The sequence below is a fragment of the Macrobrachium rosenbergii genome, chromosome 12 (assembly GCF_040412425.1).
Source record: "Macrobrachium rosenbergii isolate ZJJX-2024 chromosome 12, ASM4041242v1, whole genome shotgun sequence".
NCBI lineage: Eukaryota > Metazoa > Arthropoda > Malacostraca > Decapoda > Palaemonidae > Macrobrachium > Macrobrachium rosenbergii.
The window spans coordinates 106,870,101-106,897,600 of NC_089752.1; the positions used below are offsets into that span (position 1 = coordinate 106,870,101).

The 27,500-nt window shown below is 39.0% G+C and overlaps 1 protein-coding gene across 3 annotated transcripts in view; it reads right to left on the reverse strand.

Annotated features, from left to right (window-relative positions):
- The window catches only part of LOC136843832 (tribbles homolog 2-like), a 242,993-nt gene that overhangs the window by 72,375 nt on the left and 143,118 nt on the right, over positions 1 to 27,500 (reverse strand). For 2 of the 3 annotated variants that reach the window (XM_067112631.1, XM_067112632.1), the window contains 2 exons: positions 5,867 to 6,410; positions 1,511 to 1,809 (listed from right to left, as the gene is read on the reverse strand). In XM_067112631.1, the coding sequence (XP_066968732.1) occupies positions 1,511 to 1,809; positions 5,867 to 6,274 (707 nt within the window). In that variant the 5' untranslated portion in view covers positions 6,275 to 6,410. Of the gene's footprint in view, positions 1 to 1,510; positions 1,810 to 5,866; positions 6,411 to 9,491; positions 11,060 to 27,500 lie in introns of those variants that run through there. The other variant, XM_067112630.1, reaches the window with a different exon arrangement.

Genomic DNA, 27,500 nt, shown 5'->3' on the forward strand with positions numbered 1-27,500 from the left:
GCCTTGTAGGTACACCAGAAATAATCTCCCACCAGTAAACAATGTTATTTACATAAAGAGGAGGGGATCATGGAATGTCTTCAAAACGACTCTTCCTTTACAAAAAAAAAAAAAAAAAAAAAAAAAAATTGTGGTAGTGAACAGTAAGCGCGCGCTTCGTCCGAGCAGCACAAAGAGCGAACCACAACAAAACTGGCAATGAATCAATTGCCAAATTTCATGACGTCACAAGAATTTGGCCATGACGCCAGTGACATTATCAATCCATTGCCACGAAACTAGATTCATTCGGGATTAGTACATGAATCCAAAAATAGACAAATCCACATCGCCAGCTCATTAAATCTTCGCTGGTGTTTAACAAGCAAATAAAAGAAGCCTGCCAGACTGCACGCATCTCTGTTTAGGTGAAGCGACGAAGACCACGACGTGATGATGTGTGCGTTCGCTTAGGCAACGCCGCCCGCCGCCGCCGCCGCCGCCGCCTCCTCCTCCTCCTCCTCCTCCTCCTCCTCCTCCTCCTTCCCCAAAACCAAAGCCTAGCCCTGGAGGCCAGATAACAGGTGGGCGTGGCCTCAGGTCGAAGGACACGCTAAGGACATTCAATTTAGCTCAAAGGGAATGCTATTTTAAGGATGAGTTTTTCTGGGGAGTTTCGAAGGTTTCAAGGCCTTTCTCTCCAGAGCAGAATAGGAAAAAAAGTAAAACAACGCAATAGACTAGAGTGCAACTCAGGATAAAAGATTCGAGCTCGGCCCACCTATATCCCCTCCCCAATTTAAACCTAATATCATCATCCGTGTCTCCCTTCACCCTAACCTCACCCATGCAACCAGCCATCTTGTTTCTGAGCATCCGCCCGCAGCAGCAGCAACAGCAGCAGCAGCAGCGGACGCCATCAGTCCAGTATGGGCACCTATGGGCATTTTCGGGGGCCTTCATCTCTCTTAGTCTGTGAAATCGTCCGCCGTAACCGCAGACGTCTGGTGACCCACAAGGCGTCCTGTGACGGTCCAGACCCTTTTCCTTCCTTAGCGTTATGTAAGCAGATGGTTGGCGGTATAAAGCAGCGACCTTGGTAAAGGAGTGCAGCTGAAGGGTGATTGTACAAATGCTAAAGCTTCGGCGTTGGGGATTGAAGGAATGGCGGAGGAGTATTACGGGGGAAGAGGGATGGAGGGAGAGAGAGAGACAGGAGGGATGGATGGAGGAGGAGGAGGAAGGCAGCTGTGGTCGTTCGTTCATAGATCTGTCTTGGTATGAGGGAGCGGCAGAGGAGGCAGGAGGCAGGAGGCAGGCAGGGCGCAACCATCGTCAACTTAGTAACTAACATCGCCGTCAAACAATGACCTCGGCATCTTCTCTCGCTCTTCATCCCTTAAACAAAACGCACACATTCATTCCTGGGCCCAGCCAAACAAAAGACTTCTGCTGCCACAAACGAGATGGCAATGATGATTTGAGCAGCAACAGCACCAGAATAAGACTGAGGACCAGAAGACTGACTTACCTTTCTGGATCCGTGAAGACGAATTTCCGTAGTTTGAGGTCCCTGAGCACAAGGCCGGCGTCGTGGCAGGCGGCCACGGTCACAGCCACCTTGGTGAATAACCTCTGGGCTTCCACCTCACGCAGCCGACGCCTCACTCGGACGTAGGAATGGAGGTCCCCGTGGTGGGCGGCATACACCACCCACGCCCTCCGTCTGCACCCTGACACTACCATCTCTAAAGGGGAACGCACGCCTTCACACCCACCCATAAGGGCGTGGTGAGCTACCAGTTCATGGGCTGCTCTGCCTTCTAGGGGCTGAAAGAAAGGAAGAAAAAAAAGGAGCATGTAAAAACCAAATAAAATGATTAAGAAATACAAGTCTGTTTTCTTTGAATTTCAAGCACAACTCAACGCGAAAGGATACAAACATGGAATTACCATTATTATTTTCATTAAACCTACTACCATAGCTGTTACTGACATTGTTATGGGCGACCTGCTGTAATAATAATTAACTCTGCCTTTTTTCCCTTTTTAAGTCTTCGCTAAGTCATCAAATGGTGTCTTATGAACCAACTACATCACATTATGATGAAACGAATCCGACAGAGATAACATTATGATAATTCAGCGAGATAACACCGCCCGCATGCATGTGTGATAAGACAATTATGTTTGATTGTTCACATTAGGATATATACATATATATTCTCTCTCTCTCTCTCTCTCTCTCTTACTCCTGTCTGTTTCAAGATCCAAGTTGGCGAAACTTGAAGCCATTCAAAATGACGAGCGGGTTGTTGTTCAAGGCTGCCCAGCAACAATGAGGGTATCGAATATACGCCATGAGTCTAGACTGCCATCTCTAACAGAAGATTAACGAAATCAATACTGTTATTGTGTTAAGGTACAGTGATATATTTACTTTAAAATGCTACATCACTGGAGCTGAATTTGTAATGGGGAATAACTAGACTGCAATAACCGCCCGACATCTTGCAAAATAATTTTATACTGAATTTTAGTTTATCATGTCTACTGAGCAGTCGTATCTTCTGAGCGTAAGTGTAGGCTAATTAATGCAACCATATGCAGACCATCCATAAACATGTCTTATGAGAAGTTATTATCTATTCGATACTGAAGAAAATACAGAAAATGAAGCTTTCGTTGTACAGCCATACTGTGATGGCTCAATGACTGATGACTGGTGCTGCAGTAACTCGAATAAATACTGGAAGGTCTGACGTGGAAAGCGTCGTGAAGGTCAGGTTACAGAACGGTCTTTGTCAACATAGGCTGAACTAATGGCCTGGCTGCTCGCCTTAACTCTCACCAAAGAGAGACACTACAGTGCACTTACAATTATTAACGACATGTTGACCATGAAATCCTTAAAAATAGAAGGGATACGCGTGTGTACATATCGAGTTCTGGCGGTAGCCTTCTAACACGAAAATTCCCGGTCATGAAAGGCCTCACATGTAGGTTCAAGTAGGTGATCTGAAAGCCACAAGTGGCTGCGACCTTGGGTTGCCAATAAAACAAAACAAAAGCCTAGGAACAACTCTGATTTTGGAAATTCGCATACAGCGACAGACGAAGCAAATCAATAAGACATTTGAACAATGCTGCAGTGCACACAACATAAAAATATGGGAAGAATGTAGTCCGTAGACTGGGAAAATTGGTAAACGGCAGGCAAAAATTAGACTTAAGTGACTCAGGGGAAGTTAAGGGACTGCACGTTATGTAAGGACATTAATGGGCACACACTATCACACTGCCATGACTTGCCCTAACTTCAGCGAGTAAGTTGAGCTATTTCTCAACTTGGGTTTTTTTTTATGGCACTGCTACGTAACAATACTTGAAAACGTTCAAAGGTGGGTCTACATATTAATTCATCACTGTAGCCTGTACGCTTATACATGTACCTGTTCTATGTGTACGAGCGTAAATCTCGTTTTAAATATTTTATTAACCAAACCAGTTTATATTTTGCATATTCCAATTATTACATTATCATCCACGTTAAGATGATTTAACTACTTGCTCAGTCAATAATAATATAAGTGTAAAATCACTTTATATAATTATTCCTTTGCATTAGTTATTTTCCTGTCAATTTATGCAGGAAGGAACAATCTATCTATTTTTCCATCTCGTCACGCACGAAAGAAGAACCTACTGCTTAGAATATTTTGACAATGGCTTCTTTTGTAATTACTTTGCACTAATAATGGGAATTATTCTACAAAGTAGGGAAACTGTTTAGAACAACCATGCACTAATTTATGTACTGTTTATTTTATGCTTCGTCTCACACGATAAGAGGGCTGCCAGATAAGCTGCTGGCCTCTTGCGGGGCAAACTTCACATTAATAAATTTAACAAGACGAAAGCCCAACCACCATGAGGTTATCTGCTTTTCGTGTTGACGAGATACCAGCTCCCAGTACTCCCCTTCCCTCCATCCCTACCCCTAACATGGTGAAGGTGACGTTTATCTGGGACTAAAGGTCCCTGGAGTTTCGAAACGCCAACATAGCATTATCACACGAGATGGGGGGAGAAGAGGGCCGGGGAAGCGGGGAAAAGAGGCCCTTGGTAACAAGTTGTTCTCTCGATAGTACTAAGTGCTTGCCTTCAAATAAGCACAGGAACGTATTGCTGAAGCTGCAATTTTAAGTCAATCAACTGCACGCAAGCTAAAAAAGTAATATATCAAATCCACAGTGAAATCAGCTCTATCCTTTGAATTTGGTGGGACAACTTACTGCAATATAAATCCAAAATATTGTCTTACACCTCGCCACACTAATCAAACAACAGAGCACCACAGGAGTTTCCACGTTTTAATCAAAACTGAACCTAAATGATTGTGTCAAATTTCATAAACTTAAAATTACGGCCTATGGACCTGCTTTTGAATCTGACCCACAAAACCTAAAATTAATATCTAAAGATTATCAACGTCACTCAGTCTGTATCAATCAAGGGAACTCCCACACGGAGCGAAGGAATTGTTAACGATCCTAAATTCTCTGTAGTCATTGGCAGAACATAGCTGAATCCCTCGTTAGGAAGATAACCAACAGAGAGGAGCAATGGCTGTTAAATTTCCGGAGTTTAGTTTTTTGCAGCTCCGACATAAAGTCAATACACTTGTCACGCGAACATATAACTGTAAGTCTATTAAAGCAGATGTGGAAAAACCTTAAAAAAAAAGAAACACTTCATACCAGAACTATCATCCTCCGTGCCTTGACAACGTCACCCACCCACCTACCATTCTTCCTCCACGAGCAGAACTTTGGCTGATTATACGGCTTCTGGGAAACAGCCGGGCCAAAGCTGCCTTGCTCATGCACGAGAGCTTTTGACAACGAAATTATATCACTGCAACAGTAACTTCCTAGAAGCCCGGTCGGAGTAACACCTACCAATCTCGTATGACGACAGTGAATGATTAGTTGAGAGCTTGACAGTTCCTCGATGCGATATATGATTAAACAAATCCTAGAATGATGAGTAGACCTACTATCACTGCCATCACTGTTAACTACAACTGAAGTCACTGCGAGAGTTATCATTTTGGTACTAAAAAAAAGAAAGGAGAGAGAGAGAGAGAGAGAGAGAGAGAGAGAGAGAGAGAGAGAGAGAGAGAGAGAGAGAGAGAGAGAGAGACTGCCATCACTGTTAACTACAACTGTAGTCACTGCGAGAGTTATCATTTTGGTACTAAAAAAAGGAAGGAGAGAGAGAGAGAGAGAGAGAGAGAGAGAGAGAGAGAGAGAGAGAGAGAGAGAGAGAGAGAGAGAGAGAATTTCCAAAGTAATATTTTACTTAAAACAGTTAGGTAAAGTCGCTTGGCTCTTGCAATGAGTATTATGAAACTCGCCATTATCAAACGATCATTGTTCATACGACAGCCTTGCGATTTCTTCTGAAACTAAATATTCCTTTTGAGCTATAATTCACATTTTCTTACTACGTAACTAGAAATTTCACTTCAGTGTCGAAATGACATTATCCTCTACACAAATGCAATGATTACAATACATACGTTCTAATCCCACCCTCTAATATATATCAATATTAACATAGTTCTAATTCCACCCTCTAATATAGCCTACATTAATATTAACATATATATTTTTGAACATACAATTATATACATTTATAACCCCTAAGTAGAATTCGAACTTGAATTCATCAAACCTGAATTCATCCATCTAAAATTCACACAGTGCAAGCAGAGTACAGATTGGTGCCATTTGCAAAATGGTAATCACTCCCTGGTGCATATTCATTTCTCTCTCTCTCTCTCTCTCTCTCTCTGAGTGTGTGTGTGTGTAAGACATCTTACCTTCACCAGTAAATTCTGCCTTGTGTGGATGTGTGTGGCGTGGCACGCGGAATGGTCTAGGGGTCGAGTCAAGAGATATTTGCCTGCCACTAACGTTGGCACTGGGGGGAATGTAGGGACAGAGCTTGGGGAGGTCGTGGGGGATAACGCTCCACCACTGGTAGCGCCAAATGCTCCGGTCGCCGCCGCCGCCGCCACCACTGCTGCTGCCACCGCCGCCCCATCTCGCGGCACCATGGGCGCTACCAAGAGGCTAACATCCTCCTTGGGCGTAGTGTGGGAAGAGTTTGTTTCCTCGTTCGGGCACAGATCGGGCACCGTCTTGTGCCTCGAGTCGAAAGGTTCCAAGCGAGGTCCATGACGGAAACCTACTACACCATGACGCATGTTTTCCTGAATTTCATTCATTTTAACTTTTCTTTATTTTTGTTACTTCACTTACTCACTTTTCACAATTCACTTTCAAATATCACAATTTACAACTTCTCTTACGCTCGTACTTCACTTCTCAATTTCCTTGTAATCCAGCACGGCAAACCTCAACCTGATTGAAAGAAAAAAATATTCATTAGAAAAAAAATACTTAAAACATTCTTCGTGAAAGTTATTCCTACCCCAACAGGAAAATCTGGTAAAAGAAAGTGTTATGTAAAACATGAAAAACCAAAATATTGTTCACTGAAACAAAACTTTTATTAGCCTATGGAAGAACAGAATAAGATAGTTATACTGTTCATAATTGCTATTACAAAGACAAACTATGACCCTTTAGTACTCTTTCTACAGCAAATGATTATGATAATAGTCAAATGATGGCACAGGAGTCGTTAACATATATATGGAAAACAAATCAAACTTTCTTTCAACTTGTAACGTAAAATTCAGTTGGATTCAGTCGCAATAATACTCAAGGCTATTCAAAGCTATTCTACGAAATGATACTGCGTGAATGCAAACGAAGGCCAATGAAGGTTCATTAAACAGGTATGCATAATGACCGTTCTGACAGATCATGTACGCCACCAACATACCCAGCAATTTACCAGGAACGCTGGCTCTGCTTTCAGTTCCTCTTATCGGAATCAAGGCACAGAAATAGAAGCAATGCCTTTCGAAATACGTGGTATATGTATGTCGTGAGACTGGACGAAAAAATACAAATATCATGGAATGTGGGTTGGGACTTAGTGACCAGACGCAAATATGAGCTGTATTTACCTTACATACTGAACCCCATTGCTTTATAAATCTTTGACTCTAAAACCATGCCAACATTTTCTGAAAATGATCAGATAATGGAATTAAAAAAGTCTCAGTCTTGCAAGACACATTAAAAACAAAAAGCGTTCGTGATATGTCCATCTTGCGTCTGGACTTGTCCTTGAGTACCAAACAATGGCAGGTTAAGAAGCTATTTCAACATAACCAGTGTGTAATGGACAAATTCCGGACGGTAAAAACAAACACATGGGGCAAACTAAACTAAAGTATCAAATTTACTATACACTCCAGAAGGTATGACATCTCATTAATAACTCATTCCCGAACTTGGGAATTTGAGCGAAAAGCGAGTTAATTTACTGGGCAGAGCAACCATGTCAGTTACGAGAGCCTCGCTGCTGGGTATTGGTAGTGGTGTGGTCACGCAGCCCAGGAATGCACACAGCAAATAGCGAGTATCAACACACTTGACATGAGCCACAGACAGGGAATGTGAGCAAGGGTGGAGGGGCGTTCATTTACGGGTAGGTAGGGTGCTGTTGAAATGGGGGTTTGGGAGCTGGATGAGAGAGGTTACACGGTGCAACCTGCGTCGCCCCTGTCCACCTGTTTTATAGAACAAAACACTCAACAATTTACTCGGGGTTACTTTCAATGGTTTCCATACATAGCCTACACCACGGAGCTATGAAGAGCACAGGCTCGCAAAACCCAAGATTTCTGGGATACTCGAATGGGATAGCGAAAAGAGAGCATTACACCTGTCCAACCTTCTTCCTCCTCTTTCTTTCTTATCGGCGATGTTGCACGATGTTTCGCTGCAATCTCCTGACGCTTATTGCTTAACATGACTGATGGTAATTTGACCCATAGCTAGGGGATTTATTACTTGAGTTCTTCATCAATCAACATCTTTTAAGAGACCAACCCTTTTACTCTACAAACAGACACTGGGTGTCGCAGGAGCCAAATATAAAGCGCGAATGTTAGAAGCATTCTTATAAGTAATTATCGTACATCAACAAAGAGCTGGGAATCTGGGATGTGCTCATTCATTAGGCAACTGTCAAGTGTTGCCTACGCTCAACACGAGTTTATTTAATTTCTATAATGTTTTGTTTCACATTATATACAAAGAAAATTCCACTATAACGAATATCACTGCATCAAACAGCATGAAGAATAACTTGAGAAACGATAAAGAGAAAGAAAATTATTTGGGGAAAATATACTGTAGCTGCCAACTCGACCCAGGTATAAGCAATATTTACAAAACCTTTGCTGCAATGCATTCTCTGATACTGTATAGCAAATACAGCAAGGAAAATATAAAATAATAACCTATATTGGCTATAAATATATACATCTCAAAATTACATTATATTTTCCACAAAAGACTTAAATGAATAAAAATTAAGGTCAGCATGCGACTAACAAACAAATGCATCACCTCGTCATTAACGCAAACGGTTTCAAAAGTGCCGTTTGCGACACTATGAGAAAAGACCTTGTGAAACACACACGGTTAAAACATCAAGTTCGCCCAGAGAGAGAGAGAGAGAGAGAGAGAGAGAGAGAGAGAGAGAGAGAGAGAGAGAGAGAGTAAGCGGATATAAATTTCTCTTAGTCAATTTGGAGGAATATTCTCTTGCAGGATTTGTTAAAAATTGCTGGTGATGGTAACAACTAGTTTTAGTTTAAAAATAAAGGTTTCATGAATATAACATATATATATATATATATATATATATATATATATATATATATATATATATATATATATATATATATATATATATAAATAATTCCTCTGCAGCTTTCTTTCTCAACAAAGTATGCTGCAATACACATATATATATATATATATATATATATATATATATATATATATATATATATATATATATATATATATATATATATATATATATATATATATATATATAACGTATGCTGTGATTGGTAGGCGTCCCCATCCAGTAGGTCTTTTCACTAACTTTCATCTTCATTATGCCTTTCCAATTACCAGACTGTTTTTCATTTCGCCTAGATGCTCAAAGATACGGGCGAGCTACCGTAAAAGAAACCACCTATAAACAGCCTTCACGAATCACTTTTAACATTGTAAACACCATTCAACTGTGATGATTAAGTACTGACACACTATCAATATTAACCAAAAAATTGTGCGCGTGAAAATCAAGCATAATTCACCAGATCACTTTTCAGTACGACAAACATTATAAAACCACGAATACAGTTTTAAATGTCCGACAATTCTAGCCATACATTATCATCTCAAGCTTTCTCTTTTCTATATGACGAACACTCTCGGTCAATTAATCAATAAAGCCGGCAGGCCATTTTAGGCCTAGTAGAGAGGTACATCCAAAGCAAAACTTACTTAGCCTATTGTGGGATATATTGCTTCTGAGTAATGCATCTATATTCAATAAACCTTGAGTGGAAAAGACGATACACTATTATCTTGAAATGATCCGTATTTTAGGTAAAAATCTTGAGGTATTTAGTCACTGTCGTTTCTTGGCGAATATTCTTTGACAAGGCGCTGAGAAACAGTCACTGACAACTAACGCTCTCGCGACACGGACGTACCAGCGTTCACAGCCATGGCTCAAACAGCACTGAAGCCACGGGACTAGAACGCCGCCATTATAAGCGGGGCCTTGGCTTCCACACAAATATACTGTCCACACTCGCACGGCGCACAATCACGCTAGCTCCAGCAGGTCTTTTTAGAAAATGTTTACCGCTGTAAATCTCCGTAGCCTTAAGCTTCCATTTCCATAGGTGAGGTCACCGGCACTTCGTTTTAAAAGGTTATAAATAATCTGTTATCCGTACGCACTAGTTGCAGGCGCGCAGCAGCAGTAATGGGAAGGGTCACGTCTCATCACATTCACAAGGGACTTAAGTTATCGTACACAAGTTTTCCTTGTGTGTCTGCCGTAGAGGCTGGCGGTACGCAACAGCATTTTGCTTGGCGAGCAAATGTGAGCGCTTGCTGCTGCAAAGTGTTTACATTTATATACATAAAATATGCCGGTTTTTAAAGAAGCATGAATACAGTTGTTATTTACGCAAGCATTCAAACACTAATGCGGCTTTATATTTTTACAGTAGCCTACTGGTACTTAAACTTCTTTTAAAAGGAGATCGTCCCTTATACTATCAAAGCATTGGTCAATGCCACGTGCATACTAGCTGTTGAATAAGTATGAACGTTCTGTGCAGAAAACTTCCTTTACATTATCCACCTCATACACATACACGGAATGCTCATTCACGTCAAACTACTGTACATACCATCCGAACGACCGCATTGCGTCATTCTCCACAATTTTGCACATCCACGTAATATTCGTGCAAACTAAAGCCCTCTCTGGGTCTCTTTATTTCGTCTAATACCTCCTGTGATTTATACTCTCCAAACCCATTGTCCCCCACTCTATTCACGCGAACAAACCATCTCCAAACACTGATCCATCTTTTCGCCTAAACTAACCCTTTCACCAGTTCTGTGTATCTCGAGTTCTTACCATAGGCTATACAAAACATTGATCTCGGAGCTTCAAACTTTCTTGCATTCAGAACTAACCGACACACGTCACTTCCATAAACGAGAGTTGTTGAAGAAGTCCGTTGATATATGACAAGTAAATCTGTATTTCCATTTGGTGATCCTGTTTACTAACCAAACTCTTTAGAAATTGTGCTGAGGCCAACAGTCTTGAATAAGCCATTAGACCTATCATTCACAGACACACCCACTTGTATGGGAACCTAACAAAAAGAAGCTTACTGAACACTCTTAGATTACAATAATTAGTCAGTGGTTTGAGTTAAAATTTATCAAAATTTGAAAAGCTCGGAATGAATCCCTACAAGTTATCGTTTCAGTCTTCTTAAATGACACATTTCCTTCACTACTGCTACACTATACCTTCATACAATTCAGTCGTAGAAGACTGAAATGCAGCTTGAAATGGACCCACCACATTCCATTTCTGGGAAACTGGCTCGAACAATCTGCTTACACTCACATTTAATGTTGTTAAGCTGCTTACTTTCTCAAAACGAAAAGGCTGTGGCGTTTTAGGCTCTCTTTGGACCAGCAAAGACTGAAGATGAAGTGACACGACTGAAAAAGAATCGTTTCCTAAGTAAAAGCAGATACACAAGCACGCCAATAAAAAAACGAAGGAAAAAAACTGATTCTGTGATTCCAATATATATATACTCAGAGAACGCCCAAAAGCCCAGGTGAGGAATCTGATCTCTGTCACACAAAGGATTCTCCGTCCATTTATTTACAAGTGTGGATCTGGGTGAACGCCTTTTAATGCGACAGAAATGGACAACTACCTCTTTCATTACGGAGAACTTATGGCCACTCGATTCTGCTCACTTTTATTTATGGTACGGATGGGATTAAATTATCTCTACGTCAACCATCCAATAAACCAACTAAAGATATAGCCTAACAACTATTATTATTTATTATTATTGTTGTTGTTGTTGTGAAGCATTCCAAAGGACCTAGGACTTGCTAGCATGATTCCGCAGAATAATAATCTCATAAGTGAGGAAGCTAAAGAAATAATAATAAGCAAAGAACAGCGACAATTATATATAATGAATAAGAATGGGATGTATATAATTATTAATAATACATAACAATTAATGAATAGAAAATGTATCATTAATAAGCCGTAACAAACAAGTCAACAGGAGATACATTGTTGAATGTAACTCCAGCAAGGAACTTCAGGCCAAGACCGTAGAAGACTATGGAACATAGGCGAAGGGTTTTGCAAATATACTGAATAACCGTGAACACTCCATAACACCACCTTGTGGAATTCCTTCGTCTGGATATTTCATTCTTGATATCATAACCATACATGCACCTGGGCTTTTCGAGGCATCAAACAGGCTTTTATAAAATGTAACAAGTTTCCTCTTGACTCAGGGAGAGAGTTTTAGGAAAGATTAAACCATAATTAGCAGGTGAAGAACAGGAGTTCGGACCTTGGCACACTTGTTGACTTCTAGGGCGACGGTATCAGGTTTTGAAATAATTGTCCTCTCTCTCTCTCTCTCTCTCTCCACTTTTCTTGGGTGGATAAGGACTTACTTGAATGGTTTGGGGAAGGATGAATACTTCACGAAACTTTAGTATGTGAATACCAGGCGATATCTGTTAATCTGAAATTGGAAGTTTAGCAGAATTAGACCTCGTCTTGAAACTGAACTTACTTTTCCCAATTTGGTTTATTGTTTAGTTCATCTTCTAAGTAAAACAGGTTTATTATTATTATTATTATTATTATTATTATTATTATTATTATTATTATTATTATTATTATTATTATTATTATTATACGGGAATTCTGTGGGAAAAATCTGTAGAGGAAGAAGCTAGAATAACATTCATATTAAATAATAAAAAAATGCAAAGTAAATAAAACACACTGATAAACAACAACCAAAAATGAATCAGTCGTACAGATTAACAAGAGAAAAACCAGAAAGTGCGATCCAAAGATTTAGATGCCTGTAGAGCAGATGCTATGAGACGATCAAACCCGTATTCTTTTTGCCTTAGTGCTTTTGTTTTTCGTTTCATGTGTTCGTGCGTTTGTCCGTGCCAGTGAGACGACACGAGGACTGCACCTGTTTCTCTTCTGCCTCCGACAAATACCCAAAAGTCGCCTGCAGTCACGTCTGCTGCTACAAAGTCAGGTCGGCGTTTATTCCTTGGACCTCTTAACAGGATATTCGTCATGAGAAACATCGATCGACCAGGCCTGTCAATTCAGCAACGCGCTGGGGACGAATGTGAGTCATTGCGGAAACGCCACACTGATAAAAATAAAAATAAAGAGCTTTGCACTGGAGACCGATAAGTAGATAAAATGTCCCATTTTCATTCCGACACCTTCTCGACTCACGAATTTAAAGTGTCTGAAGAATAGTAAGGTCGTTGTTGCGAGTGTTTTGGTGGAACGATTGGTCCTAAAGCTGGTCTACGAGGACGGGACTATGCTCACGTATTTCTCTCTCTCTCTCTCTCTCTCTCTCTCTCTCTCTCTCTCTCTATTACATATATAATATATAAAGAGTATATATATATATATACACATATATATTGTATATATACAATGTATACATATACATATAAACAGAGAGAGAGAGAGAGAGAGAGAGAGAGAGAGAGAGAGAGAGAGAGAGAGACATATATATTGTATATATACAATGTATACATATACATATAAACACAGAGAGAGAGAGAGAGAGAGAGAGAGAGAAGAGAGAGAGAGAGAGAGAGAGAGAGAGAGAGAGATACGTGAGCATAGTCCCGTCCTGGCTGATTAGTCAGTGATTTTGCTGAGAGGCCCCCGTCTTGTAAAGTAATAAAAGTGTTAAAACAAAGTTGCTAACACACTACGTAAACAAATAAGTGCCATGCTCATGCATAAACATATATATTATATATATACAGTATGTATATATATATATATATATATATATATATATATATATATATATGTATGTGTGTGTGTGTGTGTGTGTGTGTGTGTGTGTGTGTGTGCATATGTGTGTGTTTGTGTGTACAGAGTGAGGGAGGGGCAGAGAGAAACGAAATATATATGTATATATATATATATATATATATACATATATATATATATATATATATATATATATATATATATATATATATATATATATATATATATATATATATAGTTGTGTGTGTGTGTGCTGTTGTATGTGTGCCAAAATAATCACGCTCATATTAAAGAAAATAGAAAATTATTCAGAAATCGGTTGACTTTTAAACTACGAAACGCAAATAAGGAATAATTACTTATCACATAAGAAAAATGCATTCATTTTAGCCAATTCTCCCTGTGGGGTATTACTTCTTTACGGAAGAGATTGCGTCAGACTCTCTCTCTCTCTCTCTCTCTCTCTCTCTCTTAGAAAAGTTATGTTTCCCCTACCAATCAGGAGACCGCAGGTAATGACGTAGCATTGTCCTTTTCTTTGTCTCATCCACGCAGCAACACTCAGGCATATTCCATATATTATATCCTAGCCTTTCTTAGCGTGTATGGCAACACTAAACGTCCCATACCTTTTCGTTATAGTTTTCAACACTCAGCTCGCATGAACAAACTCTAACGACACCAACCTCATCATAATTCCATTCCTAATTGCCTTATGATAAGGAAGTCGCCAAAATTTGGGCTCCAATGCCTAGGGTCTAAAGGCGAACATAATGTAAGGGTGGGAGGAGACTGGGGCCGGGTGGTGTTTGGGTGAGAGAGGGAGGTTGGGCTCCTCCAGTAGGGATAATGATTCCGTCCGTTGCCTCTTGGTCCGCAGTAGGTCTACCAACCTTTTCCACTCTTCTAAGTTCCCCGTATGAGGCTAGTGCTGTTACTGCACTTCACGTGGTGCACTGTAGGCACTACTGAAGGGTGTATGCAACGTTCCTGATTCCTTTCTCCAATCTCGCTGCTCAACCTCTCTGACTATTACTTCTTATTGCAACTGTGGGTCTTTTCCCCAGTTTCTTAGGTCCACTTTAGATTCTTGTAATTCCCCCAACCACTCCAGCTCCCTCTTTTTACTGTCTCAATCGCTGAATGGCCGAAAATGGCCCTAACTTGGCTTGACAGCCTAAATTTCATGAATTACTCCTCTGATTTGCAGGGCTGGTCGACCTTTCCTCTGTTAATCACCGCGATTGGTCTTACCCAGTGCTGATCTTCTCTCTGAAACTCAGCTGCCTGGGATGTTTGCTTTATAGTCATACTTTCACTTCTGTAACATCAAAGCATCTGCATTTAGACATCTGGACCTATAGTATTCTAGAAGTTTTAAAGACTAGTAAAGCATCTCATCTTCATGTACAGTTATCTAAGAAACTTGCGGAAGAACTGCCTCTTGCACATAGCTTTTTTTTTGTCTAGTAGTTAAGTCCTGTATTTACAAATCTCCTTGGAAAGGAAAACTAGTTCAGCCTTTTTCTAAAGAGGATGACACCCCTAATCATTCTGACCACTGTCCTGTTGCTTTAACTTCTGCTATAACTGAAGTATCCAAAGTTTTATTCGAGGCTCTTTTTTTCAGATTACCGGCAAGGTTTTCATAAAACTAGACCTACACGCGACCTTACTGCTTTTCTTGTTGATGACTGTTCACCTCCGCATGATTTCTGTGAATCATGTGTAGTCACTCTTGACATCACTAAGGTATTTGACCGTCAGCCAAAATACTGCTTAAGACTTTATTGCTGCCCTATTTTGAGATTATAATCTAACTGCTTTATATCTGTTGTTGCTGATGGAACAACGTGTAGTCCTTTCTTCACGTCCAATGATTTCCTCGAAGTTCTGTTCTTTCATTTTCCTTGAAATACTCTTTCTTCATCCATCAATTCAAATCTTGTGATCTTGTATTTTATCAATTTCGGTGCCTCTAAGACAGTTGTCTATTCCATTCTTAAGGAAAGGTGAAATCGTAGATCTCCCCTGGGCTGAAACTATGATTCTGGAAGCAATAAGCCACTCTATGTCCCAGTTGGTACTTTTTGGAAGTCAACTTTGTCCTGGGGTAAGGTATTTGGCTGAAAAGTTAACCTTCCGTGATTTTGATGATTCTGGCCGTGGACTGTAGCTAAGCTCTTTTAGGTCTGTGTCCTGAAATATTATTGTATAGTTAAATTCTTATCCTCAGAATCGAAGATGGTCAAGTTTTCAACTAATGACCCCAACCCTCGATAGAGTCGAGCTTCAATAAGTACTAATTAGTGCATAATATGGGTCATCACCTCCAGGATTGTAAATTCCAGCCCAGTGGAGATCTGCCGTTACCCCTTTCCCTTAAGAATGGAATAAAGAAGGAATGTCTTTGAGGCAAGTGAGTCAGATGCTAAGAAATGGCGTCTTAGATTCAGCAATGTCTCCTTGCTGCATACTCTTCTTTCCCACTCTCTGTCTCTTACTCTTGCTTTCTTATTGTTCCAGCCTATGTCTTTACCACAAAGGGTTTCATTCTATTTTTCTCATGCTCTTCATTGGGTGAGTCGGTAGAGCTGCGGAATGGCACTCGCTGGGCGGGAGTTCGATTCCCCGGCCGGCTGATGAAGAGTTAGAGGAATTTATTTCTGGTGATAGAAATTCATTTCTCGCTATAATGTGGTTCGGATTCCACAATAAGCTGTAGGTCCCGTTGCTAAGTAACCAACTGGTTCTTAGCCACGTAAAATAAGTCTAATCCTTCGGGCCAGCCCTTGGAGAGCTGATAATCAGCTCAGTGGTCTGGTAAAACTAAGGCATACTTTTCTATTTTTCTCTCTTCTCTTAATTTCCAACATTCAACATTTTTTTCCTAGCCATATCTTAGCCATGTCTTGTATTTTTTAGTTTTTTTTAAAAACGCCGTTTATTATAAAAATGACAGATTATTATGACATGAAAATAATGATTTTCAACTTAGATTAAAACAAATGAATTAAAATTAACCTGGCTAAGTATCAAACTCTAACAAATTTCATGAAAGTCGCCAAATGGAAGATTGTAACAAATATGTTCGAGCATGCAACAAGTAAACATGTAATTAAAAGTATTTAACTATCGCAATGGCCAGTGTTCTTGACGTCCTATATTTCAACTGATCACCAACGGATAATGACAGTGAACTGAAAGTTAGTTCTGAAGTTAGGACATAGCCCTGTCAACCCTGACTGGCTAGATTAGACTGGATTTGCATCAAGGACTGGCACTGACTTCATATCAGGTTGCTTGAACGTCGGACACCCCTGAGGCGAATCGACTCTGTCACTGGTAGGAATGAGGGACTGAAGTCCACATACCGGACAGAAGAGCTGAGGTGCCTTTCATTTGGCGACGAGACTCCTCGCGAAACTGGAATGGTCGGGGCGGGCGGCACAAATAGAAGGCAACTAAGATGTCGCAAGATAAGACTAGATGGCGTGAGCGGCCTCACCAGTTCTTTTACGACACTTGACCTTTCGAATAAGCGTAAAGGACGAATTCGGTGGATGAAGGACAAGTTCACAGAAAGGTGAGGGAGGCCCTGGCTCGCTCGCCAGGTGGCGCGATGGCCTGTTACAAATACAGAGCCTCTTCTTACCAAACGAATCAAAAGCCTCTTTTTTTTTTTTTTCTTAGAAAAATTCATTATTGAACCTTTACGAAATCTTAGAAATGCATATATGTGTATACACACATATATATACAAATATATATATATATATATATATATATATATATATATATATATATATATATATATATATATATATATATATATATATATATATATATATATATATATATATATATATATATATATATATATATATATATATATATGTATGTATGTATGTATGTATGTATGTATGCATGTATGTATACGTTGGCTGTCTTTACATGTTACTGGTTTCTCCATTAAACAAAATTTGAATAAAGGGAAAACTGATACCGGTCAAGCAGCTGATTTGCCTATGCATGAACAAAATCATCTTTCGCTCTGTTATTGTACACAACTCGTGACATCATCTTGTGTGTCATCAGGAATATCATCAATCCGAATTCTTAACTGATACAAATTTAAAGATCAAGGTATTGCGTGATCTATTTCGTTTGTTCATCCGTGTGTGGATGTATTGCTGTAATATATCTTTGTATTTATGTAAGCTTATGTATGTATGTTCGTGTGGCCGTTGTGTATAAAGTTAAGTATGCCTTAGTTTAACCACACCACTGAGCTGATTAACAGCTCTCCTAGGGCTGGCCCGAAGGATCAGACTTATTTTACGTGGCTAGGAACCAATTGGCTACCTAGCAACGGGACCTACAGCTTATTGTGGAATCCGAACCACATTATACCGAGAAATGAATTTCTGTCACCAGAAATAAATTCCTCTAATTCCTCATTGGCCGGCCGGAGACCCGAACTCGGGCCTAGCAGAGTGCTAGTCGAGAATTCTACCGACTCGTCCAACGAGGACCTGCCGTTGCGTATAGCAAAATAATAATGTACAAGATACATTTGTGAATTTTCGTTAGATAATATTACACGGTATAACACCCTTATTGTCCCGCCTTCAGCCATAGAAACGAACTAAGAAACTGAAGGCATAGAAATAGATTAGCATTAAAATATCATTAGTAGTAATCAAATGTTATTTTCTCCACAAATATTTGGCATCGAATGATATTTCAGATACAGGAGATGGTCAAATACGACATCTTCCGGCGATGGTCTGAATCACAATTACCGTGGTAAACTGTGGGCTGTATCTCTGTCTGTCCACTCTGTAGACGACCTTCTTCTCCTGGGTGACTGTTGCATGTTTGCAACTCGAGTATGAAGGTAACTAAAAATCGCTGTTGAGACAGTGCATTACATTTTTCTCCGACGGTACAGCATATGTAAATTCAAGTTCAGAAAAATGGCCAGAGATTCCTGTGTTAGAACCGACTCCAGAAATAGAACCTAACAAAAAGGAGAGCAGTGTGATACTGAAACACGGTCCTTGGTCAGGATAATTGCCGGCCGCAAGCAGAACTGACCTGCGCCCCAATCAGGGGATTCTCCGAAATCGTGTGCAAGATTGCTGGGAATTCCTCGGAATCTAATCCTCCTCGTTAAATGTGACATGGAAAGGGCTTACGCCAACAGACAGACTTCATAATCGAAGAAGCTTCACATACTCAGTCAATCATCTTCTCATTATGATGATTGCAGTTCCTCAGAGGAGCATAATTTCTAAAAACCCAGGTCACGAGACGAAGGATTGATTTCATTTCATTTCAGAAAGGAAATTACCAAGGTTTACGTAATTGTCTTATGGTCTTGTTTTTAACATGAGTCTATTTTCCTTCGTTTTAAATGCGGCGAAAGCTTGTTGTACATACACGCACACAAACACACACACACACACACACACACACACACACATATATATATATATATATATATATATATATATATATATATATATATATATATATGTGTGTGTGTGTGTGTGTGTGTGTGTGTGTGTGTGTGTGAGTGTATGTTATATGTTACAGGGAAATGTGACGAAACCCTAGGAAATATGTGAAATGACCGATCTGCTTAGGAACATTTGATCCCCGAGGGCTAGTACTAAACACGGCGGAACAGTGATTCATCTACACTGTTTCATCTTGTTTAGTACTATAGCCCCTGGGAGGTCAAATGTGTTTCGTCGTGTTTTGTACTAGCCCCTGGGGGATCAAATGTCCCTAAGTGCATTTGATCCCCCAGGGGCTAGTACTAAACAAGGCGAAACACATTTGACTCCCCAGGGCTAGTAATAAACACGGTGAAACAGTGGAGATTAATCACTGTTTCGCCGTGTTTAGTACTAGCCCGTGGGGATCAAATGTTCCTAAGCAAATTGGTCATTTCACATATTCCCTGGGGATTTCGCGAAATCCCTGGATTTCACATATTCCCTATAAAACACACATACAAAAACATATATGTAACCGACTTGTCACTTGTGACCCGATACGTATGTAACTGTAATAGTCACCATGCCATCTTAACGTCTCAATTTCTTCACACGTTTTGGATACGCTTGTCGCTACAAAGCCTAAGATCCAAATGGAAGAATGTGAAGCAATTCTGACGCCCGTATCAGATGAGGCTCAAATTACTGACCTGACACGAGAAGGATCAAAATGGCTATAGTCGCTCAAACATACATATACATGTCAAATTCAGAGGCGTTTATTAGAGCTTGAATAGACCCAGCGAGAAGTTAAGAGGGCATTGTCGTTATTACAGTTACATACGTATCTGGTAAAAAGTGACCAGTAGATTCTACACACACATCTATATATATATATATATATATATATATATATATATATATATATATATATATATATATATATATATATATATATATATATATATATATATATAGATATATGTGTGTGTTTTATCTTTGTTTATCCATGCAAAAGTTAATGCAAAAGTTAAGAGGTACAATGTCAAAATAGTTTTCTGGATTTGAGCTGATATCAGTGTTCTTTCTTTAAATCATATGTTTCAACGATTTATTTTGAAACATATAATTACTATTTTGATAGAAAGGTTCTCTCTCTCTCTCTCTCTCTCTCTCTCTCTCTCTCTCTCTCTCTCTCTCTCTCTCTCTCGCTTTCCACGACTGGCAAATCAATACATAACCTTTTTCTCAACGTAGATATCTTAACGAATATTTTTGTTTATGGTGTAACAATCTTTCCCCCGTTTTAAATGTCAACCTCTTGATTGTCACAGTTCATGCGTTGGAAAGCTTCACTCTCGACCTGCACTTTTGCAACAACAAAGGATTAGGACTGCAACTCTTGAGCAACATCCGGTTCGTTCAGTGCATGCGTCTTTCCATTCATATCTTTAGAACTATGCATTTTTTCCTTTCAAACAAGATATCTGACGAAGGACTGATATGGATAAGACAAAACACGCTGAGTGTCACCGGGATTATTCTCTGCTGCCTGGCATGTAAATGAAAGGTGGAATCAGACATTGATCAATTAGCATTTTGCACAATAAATGAAAGTAGGATTAGACCAGAGCCGGAATGGTTTCCACATAAAACGTAGTTGTGCTGCTCGTGTGCCTCGCAGCTTTCCACAGTCATTGCACCGTTATCCCAAGTCGCAAACGTCGAGAGAAATCCCGAGTAATGACGCTCGTAGCAATCAATAATCATTCTTTATCGCCACAGCCGCCTCTCGTCATAAATTGGAATGGCATAACACTTTTCATTAATGAGGCGATAAAGTGAAGGTTTTCTGTCGTGCTGTTCATCGGGTCTTTTCCCATGAAATGGCAGAGACTGGTAGACCGCGATACAGAAATTATCATCTCAAACGAGGTGTTTATTGGGCTATCGTGTTTCAGCTGTGAGCTTGAAATGAGTCTACCTGGCTCCAACGACGCGTGATTTTCATAACAGACTAGAGCGAAATGACAGGAGTCTCTGTGATTAGCAAAAAATCGCTGGAAATAACAGAAATTTATTTTGATTTCCAGAGTTCATGAAAAGGACAAAAAAAAAAAAAAAAAAAGATCTTTTGATTTAACAGAGGCGAAGTGAATAATAGAAAGCTATTTTTGAGCTTGATATTGTGTGCTTCGTATTTCAGAATCGTTTGAAACGGAGAAATATCAGTACAGAGACAAGATATCGGCTTTAAATTCTGCTCTTCATAGAGACGCTTGGAATACTTGAGTATCGTGTCAGGAACCCGCATACTCAATAGAGTTAACTTTAGCTCATTCTGTCCACATTATTCAACGACAGCCAGTTTAATCAATCTCGGACACCTTTTGCCTTGCCATCAAAGAGAAATTTGAATACTGATTTCACACCTGTTTATACTGTCACTTCACTAAACATACTCAATATAAGAAAGGAAACAATGTCTGAATAAGCGAAGAGAGGACACAGAGAGAAAACCCGTCTGAATCATTGCGAGCGGAGAAAGGTGAGAAATGAATCCAGTTCCATCCGTATTATTACGAGTCTCGAGCGATGAAGCAGTCGGCATGCGCAGCTAAATTCACCTTATCTTTGGTATCTTGTCTTCTTTTTCTCCCTCTTCTTCTTGCCGTTTCTCTCCTTCTGTCCTCTAACATGTGTAACCAGGTAACCAGGCAACGAGAGAGAGAGAGAGAGAGAGAGAGAGAGAGAGAGAGAAGGGGGGTGGGGGGAGGGAAGAAAGTATTGATTTCCCGACGAAGTCGTTTTCTTGGAAGCCCCCCTATTTAAGGTGGACCTCCGGATGACAGCTACTAAGGCCGTTTGCACCCTCTCGGATGGGAGGGCCTTATGATATCCATCTTTGTAGGTCACCACCTTTGGCTGCATCCCCGGCATATCTGTTGTCACGTTTGTCACTGTTGCAAAAGTTTATTCTTGCAGGAAACAGTTTCACCCAATTTATCTTCCGGCACGTACGTCTGATGTTTCAAGACCTTTCTTTTCAGAGATGTTTTTCCCCCCCAATTTGTTTATGAATAAAATAGCCTGTTTACATTTATTTTTTTTTACGTTTATTTGCTGATGCGCAAGCGCGCATGGACGATTGTGGAATGTCATTTGTCCCTTCTTGAATTCTTTTTCACTTTCCTCATTGCGAAAGCATTAATTATGAAAAGATAAGACGACATTTCTCCTACTTAATCTCCGAAGGAGCAATCTTTACAGTTTCGTATTTCTATATTCCAATGTTACAATGAACAGCTGAACAACCATAACGGCTAAAAAAAATATATATGTATACGTACGTATGTATGTATGTATGTATGTATAAATATACATGCATAAATATATACACAAGTACATATAATATATATATATATATATATATATATATATATATATATATATATATATATATATATATATATATATATATATATATATATATATATATATCACACCAAGAGCTTCGTAAAGAATGGCGGCAGGTTGCATCACCAACCTGGTTACGTCAAGTCTGACATTAACAATCTCGACGTAATACATGATGGCATTACTGACTCACCTGAGTTCCAGTTGCGACTCGACGAGTGATTTTTCCCTTTCTTAATAAAACTCCATTTGATCAATTATAGAGCTTTTGGATCTTTCCTAGATAGGGACCCCCCAAGGTTTTTTCGGGGGGTCGTTATCTACGACTAATATTTCTTGGGGGTCATTATCTTTATGATATTCACAGTCTTTTGTTTATGTTTTTACGGTCATCCCCAACGGCCTTGTACATACAGGGTTAAAACCCTTGGGGGTCACTATCTAGGAAAGCTCCGAGCTTTCAAATTCATGTCGCCTGAAACCTAGAAACACTATTTTTTCTAAATAGCTTTTTAAAAAGAACTCATTTGCCAGGGCTGAAGTTCCACGCGAATATACGAATTCATACGAACTGTTGCTTCCTTAGCTTCTAGCATGAATGGTTAGGAATATCCCGGAAATTCGAAGGAAGTCTAAACATTTTCTGTTTCATTTTGTTGTTCAGTTTTTACTTATTCGAAGATGCCAGACCTGAGTCAAGGTTAAGTTTTCTTGCTTTGGTAAGTTAGGTGTATAATTTAAGGTCTGTCCACACTAGGAAGCATTGCTTGGAAACAAAGCTGCAAACTGTTTATAAACACTTTTTACCATATATTTTTTCCCATCCATAATGGAAAACATTTAGTTTGTGTGTATATGTGCGCATGTATATGTATATATATATATATATATATATATATATATATATATATATATATATATATATATATATATATATATATAATGCATGTATATGTTTATATATATGCATACGTGCATTATGTATATATAGTGTGTGCATATATAAATACATACCCATATATATATATATATATATATATATATATATATATATATATATATATATATATATATATATATATATATATATATATATAAGTATTTCAAATTCAGTAGCAGACATTCGAACGGAATTGTTAAAACTTGTTTCATCTATTTCCAGTTCCGCCAGAGGCAAGTCAGCATGGCACGCTCCTTTTTCTAAAGACTTCCTCACCCACCTCCTTTTCTTTCTCTTATCCCTCCTCGAGTGCATTAAAACTGCCAAGTAAAATATAGAGGCTACTGCACCAACAGGCATCCTGACGACAACTGAGGTCTGGACAGGAAATACTCTTTGCAAACAGTTTCCAAGCTCTTTCCAAGAAACTGTCTGCAAACAGCTTGCAAACTTTGTTTCCAGACAATGTTTCCTAGTGAGGACAGGTCTCAACACCAAATCATATTAACTGCTCGTCAGATAAACTGTATTGTTTCCAAAAGTCGCTTCGAAAAGGTCATGCGACTAGTCCTATCTCCACACGCAAATAAGTCTACTCTTCCATTTTTTGTGAGACATAATGTTAAGTCAAAGCTGATTAATTAATCATAAACATCCTCACGCACTATCTGAAAAGTGAAAGAATACAAGCTTTTGTTTTTAGCTGTAGGATCTCATGAAACATTTTTGTTGACGATTTAGTATGGATGAAGCAGAACCTGGGAGGCGATAACTAAAAAATCTGTCTGTAGTAGAGATTACACAACCTGCTCAACATTGGTGCCTTAGACATTCAGAAATTAGAAGCTATAGCCCACATTGTTATTGTATAACGCTGATGCTGACTTGGTAAAAAGGCAAAAAACGATTGCGTTTTCCTGTGAATCCACACATACACGCGTTCACACACACACACATATATATATATATATATATATATATATATATATATATATATATATATATATATATATATATATATATATATATATATATATATATATATATATATATATATATATATATATATATAATATTATATATATATATTTGATAATATATATAAACTTGTTAGTGTCGTTTGGTAAAAGTTAAACTTGTTAGTGTCAAATAATATATATTTATAATAATTGCTGTGTATCCACCTCACAACTTCAGGGCAGATGTTAGTGTACATCTGCTGTTGTGAGATGGGGCTTGCCTAATGCTCTCATGGGCTCTTGCCTAATCGGCTGCCCGTATGAAATGTAGATCGATTTTTGTTGAGAAATACCAAACGGAAAAGTCCCTCTAACGTCGCATGACGTATGTTATGATTTGGTAAGCAACCCACTCGATCGCAGATGTTTCTTCTCTATAGCAGGATGAGTTATGTGTCATTAATAATACTCAAATCATCCGTGTTAACGGTGATACTGACTCCTAATGATAATGCAAATGTAGTAGTGACGATAGTGTGTAATGATTATGATATATGTGAGATACTTCTTTCTTTTAGGACAGAAGAGGACTAAAACGCTGTGATCACTCAGCACTGGTAACATTCATAGTAGAAGTCTCTTGTCTATCTAGTCCTACGTTTTTGTTTGTTAATGTTCTGGATACAAATATCGATTTATTCCATTGGTGGTGTTGCTCTGATGTCGGTTTCCAATATGTATTTCGAGTTGGCTAGTCCGAGGTGAGTCCCATGAGAGAATCTCTGGAGTATTTGATGTGTCATATTCTGTCTCCATGGGCGCAACCAGTCAGTACCAGTCACGATGTGGTGTTGGCGTCTTCAGTGTTTAGACCTATATTGAATCTGACATCAACTGAGAGAGAGAGAGAGAGAGAGAGAGAGAGAGAGAGAGAGAGAGAGAGAGAGAGATCCCTTGCCAGCTGTTGCGTCAGATCCATTGCCGCTGACGCAATGTCACGGCATCGAGGGAGCGCAATTGAATGTCTCTGTAGTCTGCTAATCGATCTTCTTTTGTGACTTACGTTTTCATCATCATCATCATCATCAAACATCATCATCGTTCCTTTTTTTTTTCATTTGTTAGTCTTCATAGACACTTTTTGATTGTTTTGATTAGGCTGGTAGTTTATAAGTCTAAATGAAGACTGGTGAGTTCAGTCAAACGCCTCGCGTGAGAAAATCTAAATAAAACCTGTAGGCTCATGGTTATTTAGATTGTCTTCCTCCTACTCTTTCGTTTCTTGTGCTTCCGGTTGAAGCAGTTTCGGATTGCAGTCCCATACCATAATTTAATTTTGCTTAACTTCTCCTGAAGTCTGTCCATTATACATAAAGAAGATATTAATCGGGATAATGACAAAGTGAGCACCTTAGTGATGCGTATTTCAACTGCAGCTGAGATCTATGCAATTATTCCCCGGATCTGAAAATACGTGTCAATAAAGATATTTCCTGAAAAGGTAAAAAAAATCCCTTGTGATTTACGTAGATTTTCTCGGAAATCTTTGCGGATTTAATAAATAATAATAATAATAATAATAATAATAATAATAATAATAATAATAATAATAATAATAATAATAATTAATAAGGATGTGTTCTTAGAATCTTCATTACTGCTACTGTTTTTGCAAGGTTCAGTAAAAAACTTCTGGTGTGTGTGTTCATCCGATCCACGAATCAATAGACTCCGGGAAGCCTTTCAGTCTGTGAGAGCTTCTTATGCTTTAATGCCCTCTGAACATCAAAGCTGTATTTTGAAGCATATTGCAAATCAGTCTTAGGAACCGTTCCATGAAATAAGTCAGCCTACACACACACACACACACACACACACATCTGAATGTTCCTTCTTGCGGTGTACTTGACATCATCTGATGCTTATTTACAACTTCCTTTTGTTTCCTCTTGTCCCCAGGCCAGGTGTTGCAATAATGTTTTCCTATCCCCAGAAGTCAATGCAAAGAACTGCATCTCTGATTTTAGAAGATGAAATCTCATGTCAGAAAACAGCTGAGTAAGGAACATTCATGAAAGATCAGATAACTATTAAGCCTCTCAAGTTCTCGTTTGCTAATGGACCTCAGAGATGGCCAGAGATGGCTGAACATCTTGTCCACCTGGTAATCGAGGTTTAAATACCTCAGGCTGGTTGAACCTTTTCTTGAGCACCGTGGCACGAAAAATATCAAATGAATGTCATCTTTGCCAGTCTATTTTCTTAACAGAGAGAGAGAGAGAGAGAGAGAGAGAGAGAGAGAGAGAGAGAGAGAGAGAGAGAGGTACCTCTTACGTTAAGAAAAGTTCAGCAATCATCTTGGCAATGTGGGGGGCGATTATTTTTACCTGGGGAGCAGCTTACAGGTTTAACAAAATTTATATGTTCCAACAAAGAGAAAATTTCTCAGCAAAGTATCAAGCAATTGATGTCAGAAGTTTGTTCTGAGCAAAATAAGATTAATTTTCTTTTCCCTAGACGTAAACAGTATGCAATGCAATTCTATGGGAGAATGGATGACGTAATCATGGCAAAATGATTGCGTTAGATTACAGGGAAATGAACAACTGTTTAAATGTTTGTGTGAATTTAATTCTGGATTTAAGTCCAGGATTTGCTCTTTTGCCTCTTTTATTATTATTGTCACCGATGCATTTATAAAAACAGTAATTTCCTATTGTTTGTAGAACAAGGTGAAAAGACACTGAGTATTTGGATGACTATGCTAACTGCATTCTTGTAACCATAAAATAGAAATAACATAGGGTATTAGAGTAATTATGATAATTATGGTGGAGGTTTGCAATTCCTGAGTGCCCTCATTCTGTTTGTGATGGCAATGGGTTTTTATTATTCTTTAGTATTTCCTTCATTTCAGATAAAGGATGTAGAAGAGCAAGGAAAAAGACAGGGAAAAAAAAAAAAGGGTCGAGCAAGTAAGGACGACGAAACTGAAGATGCGAAGGGCGAACGGGATATTTAAAGCCCTCCCTAAAGTAACTAATCGAAGAGGGC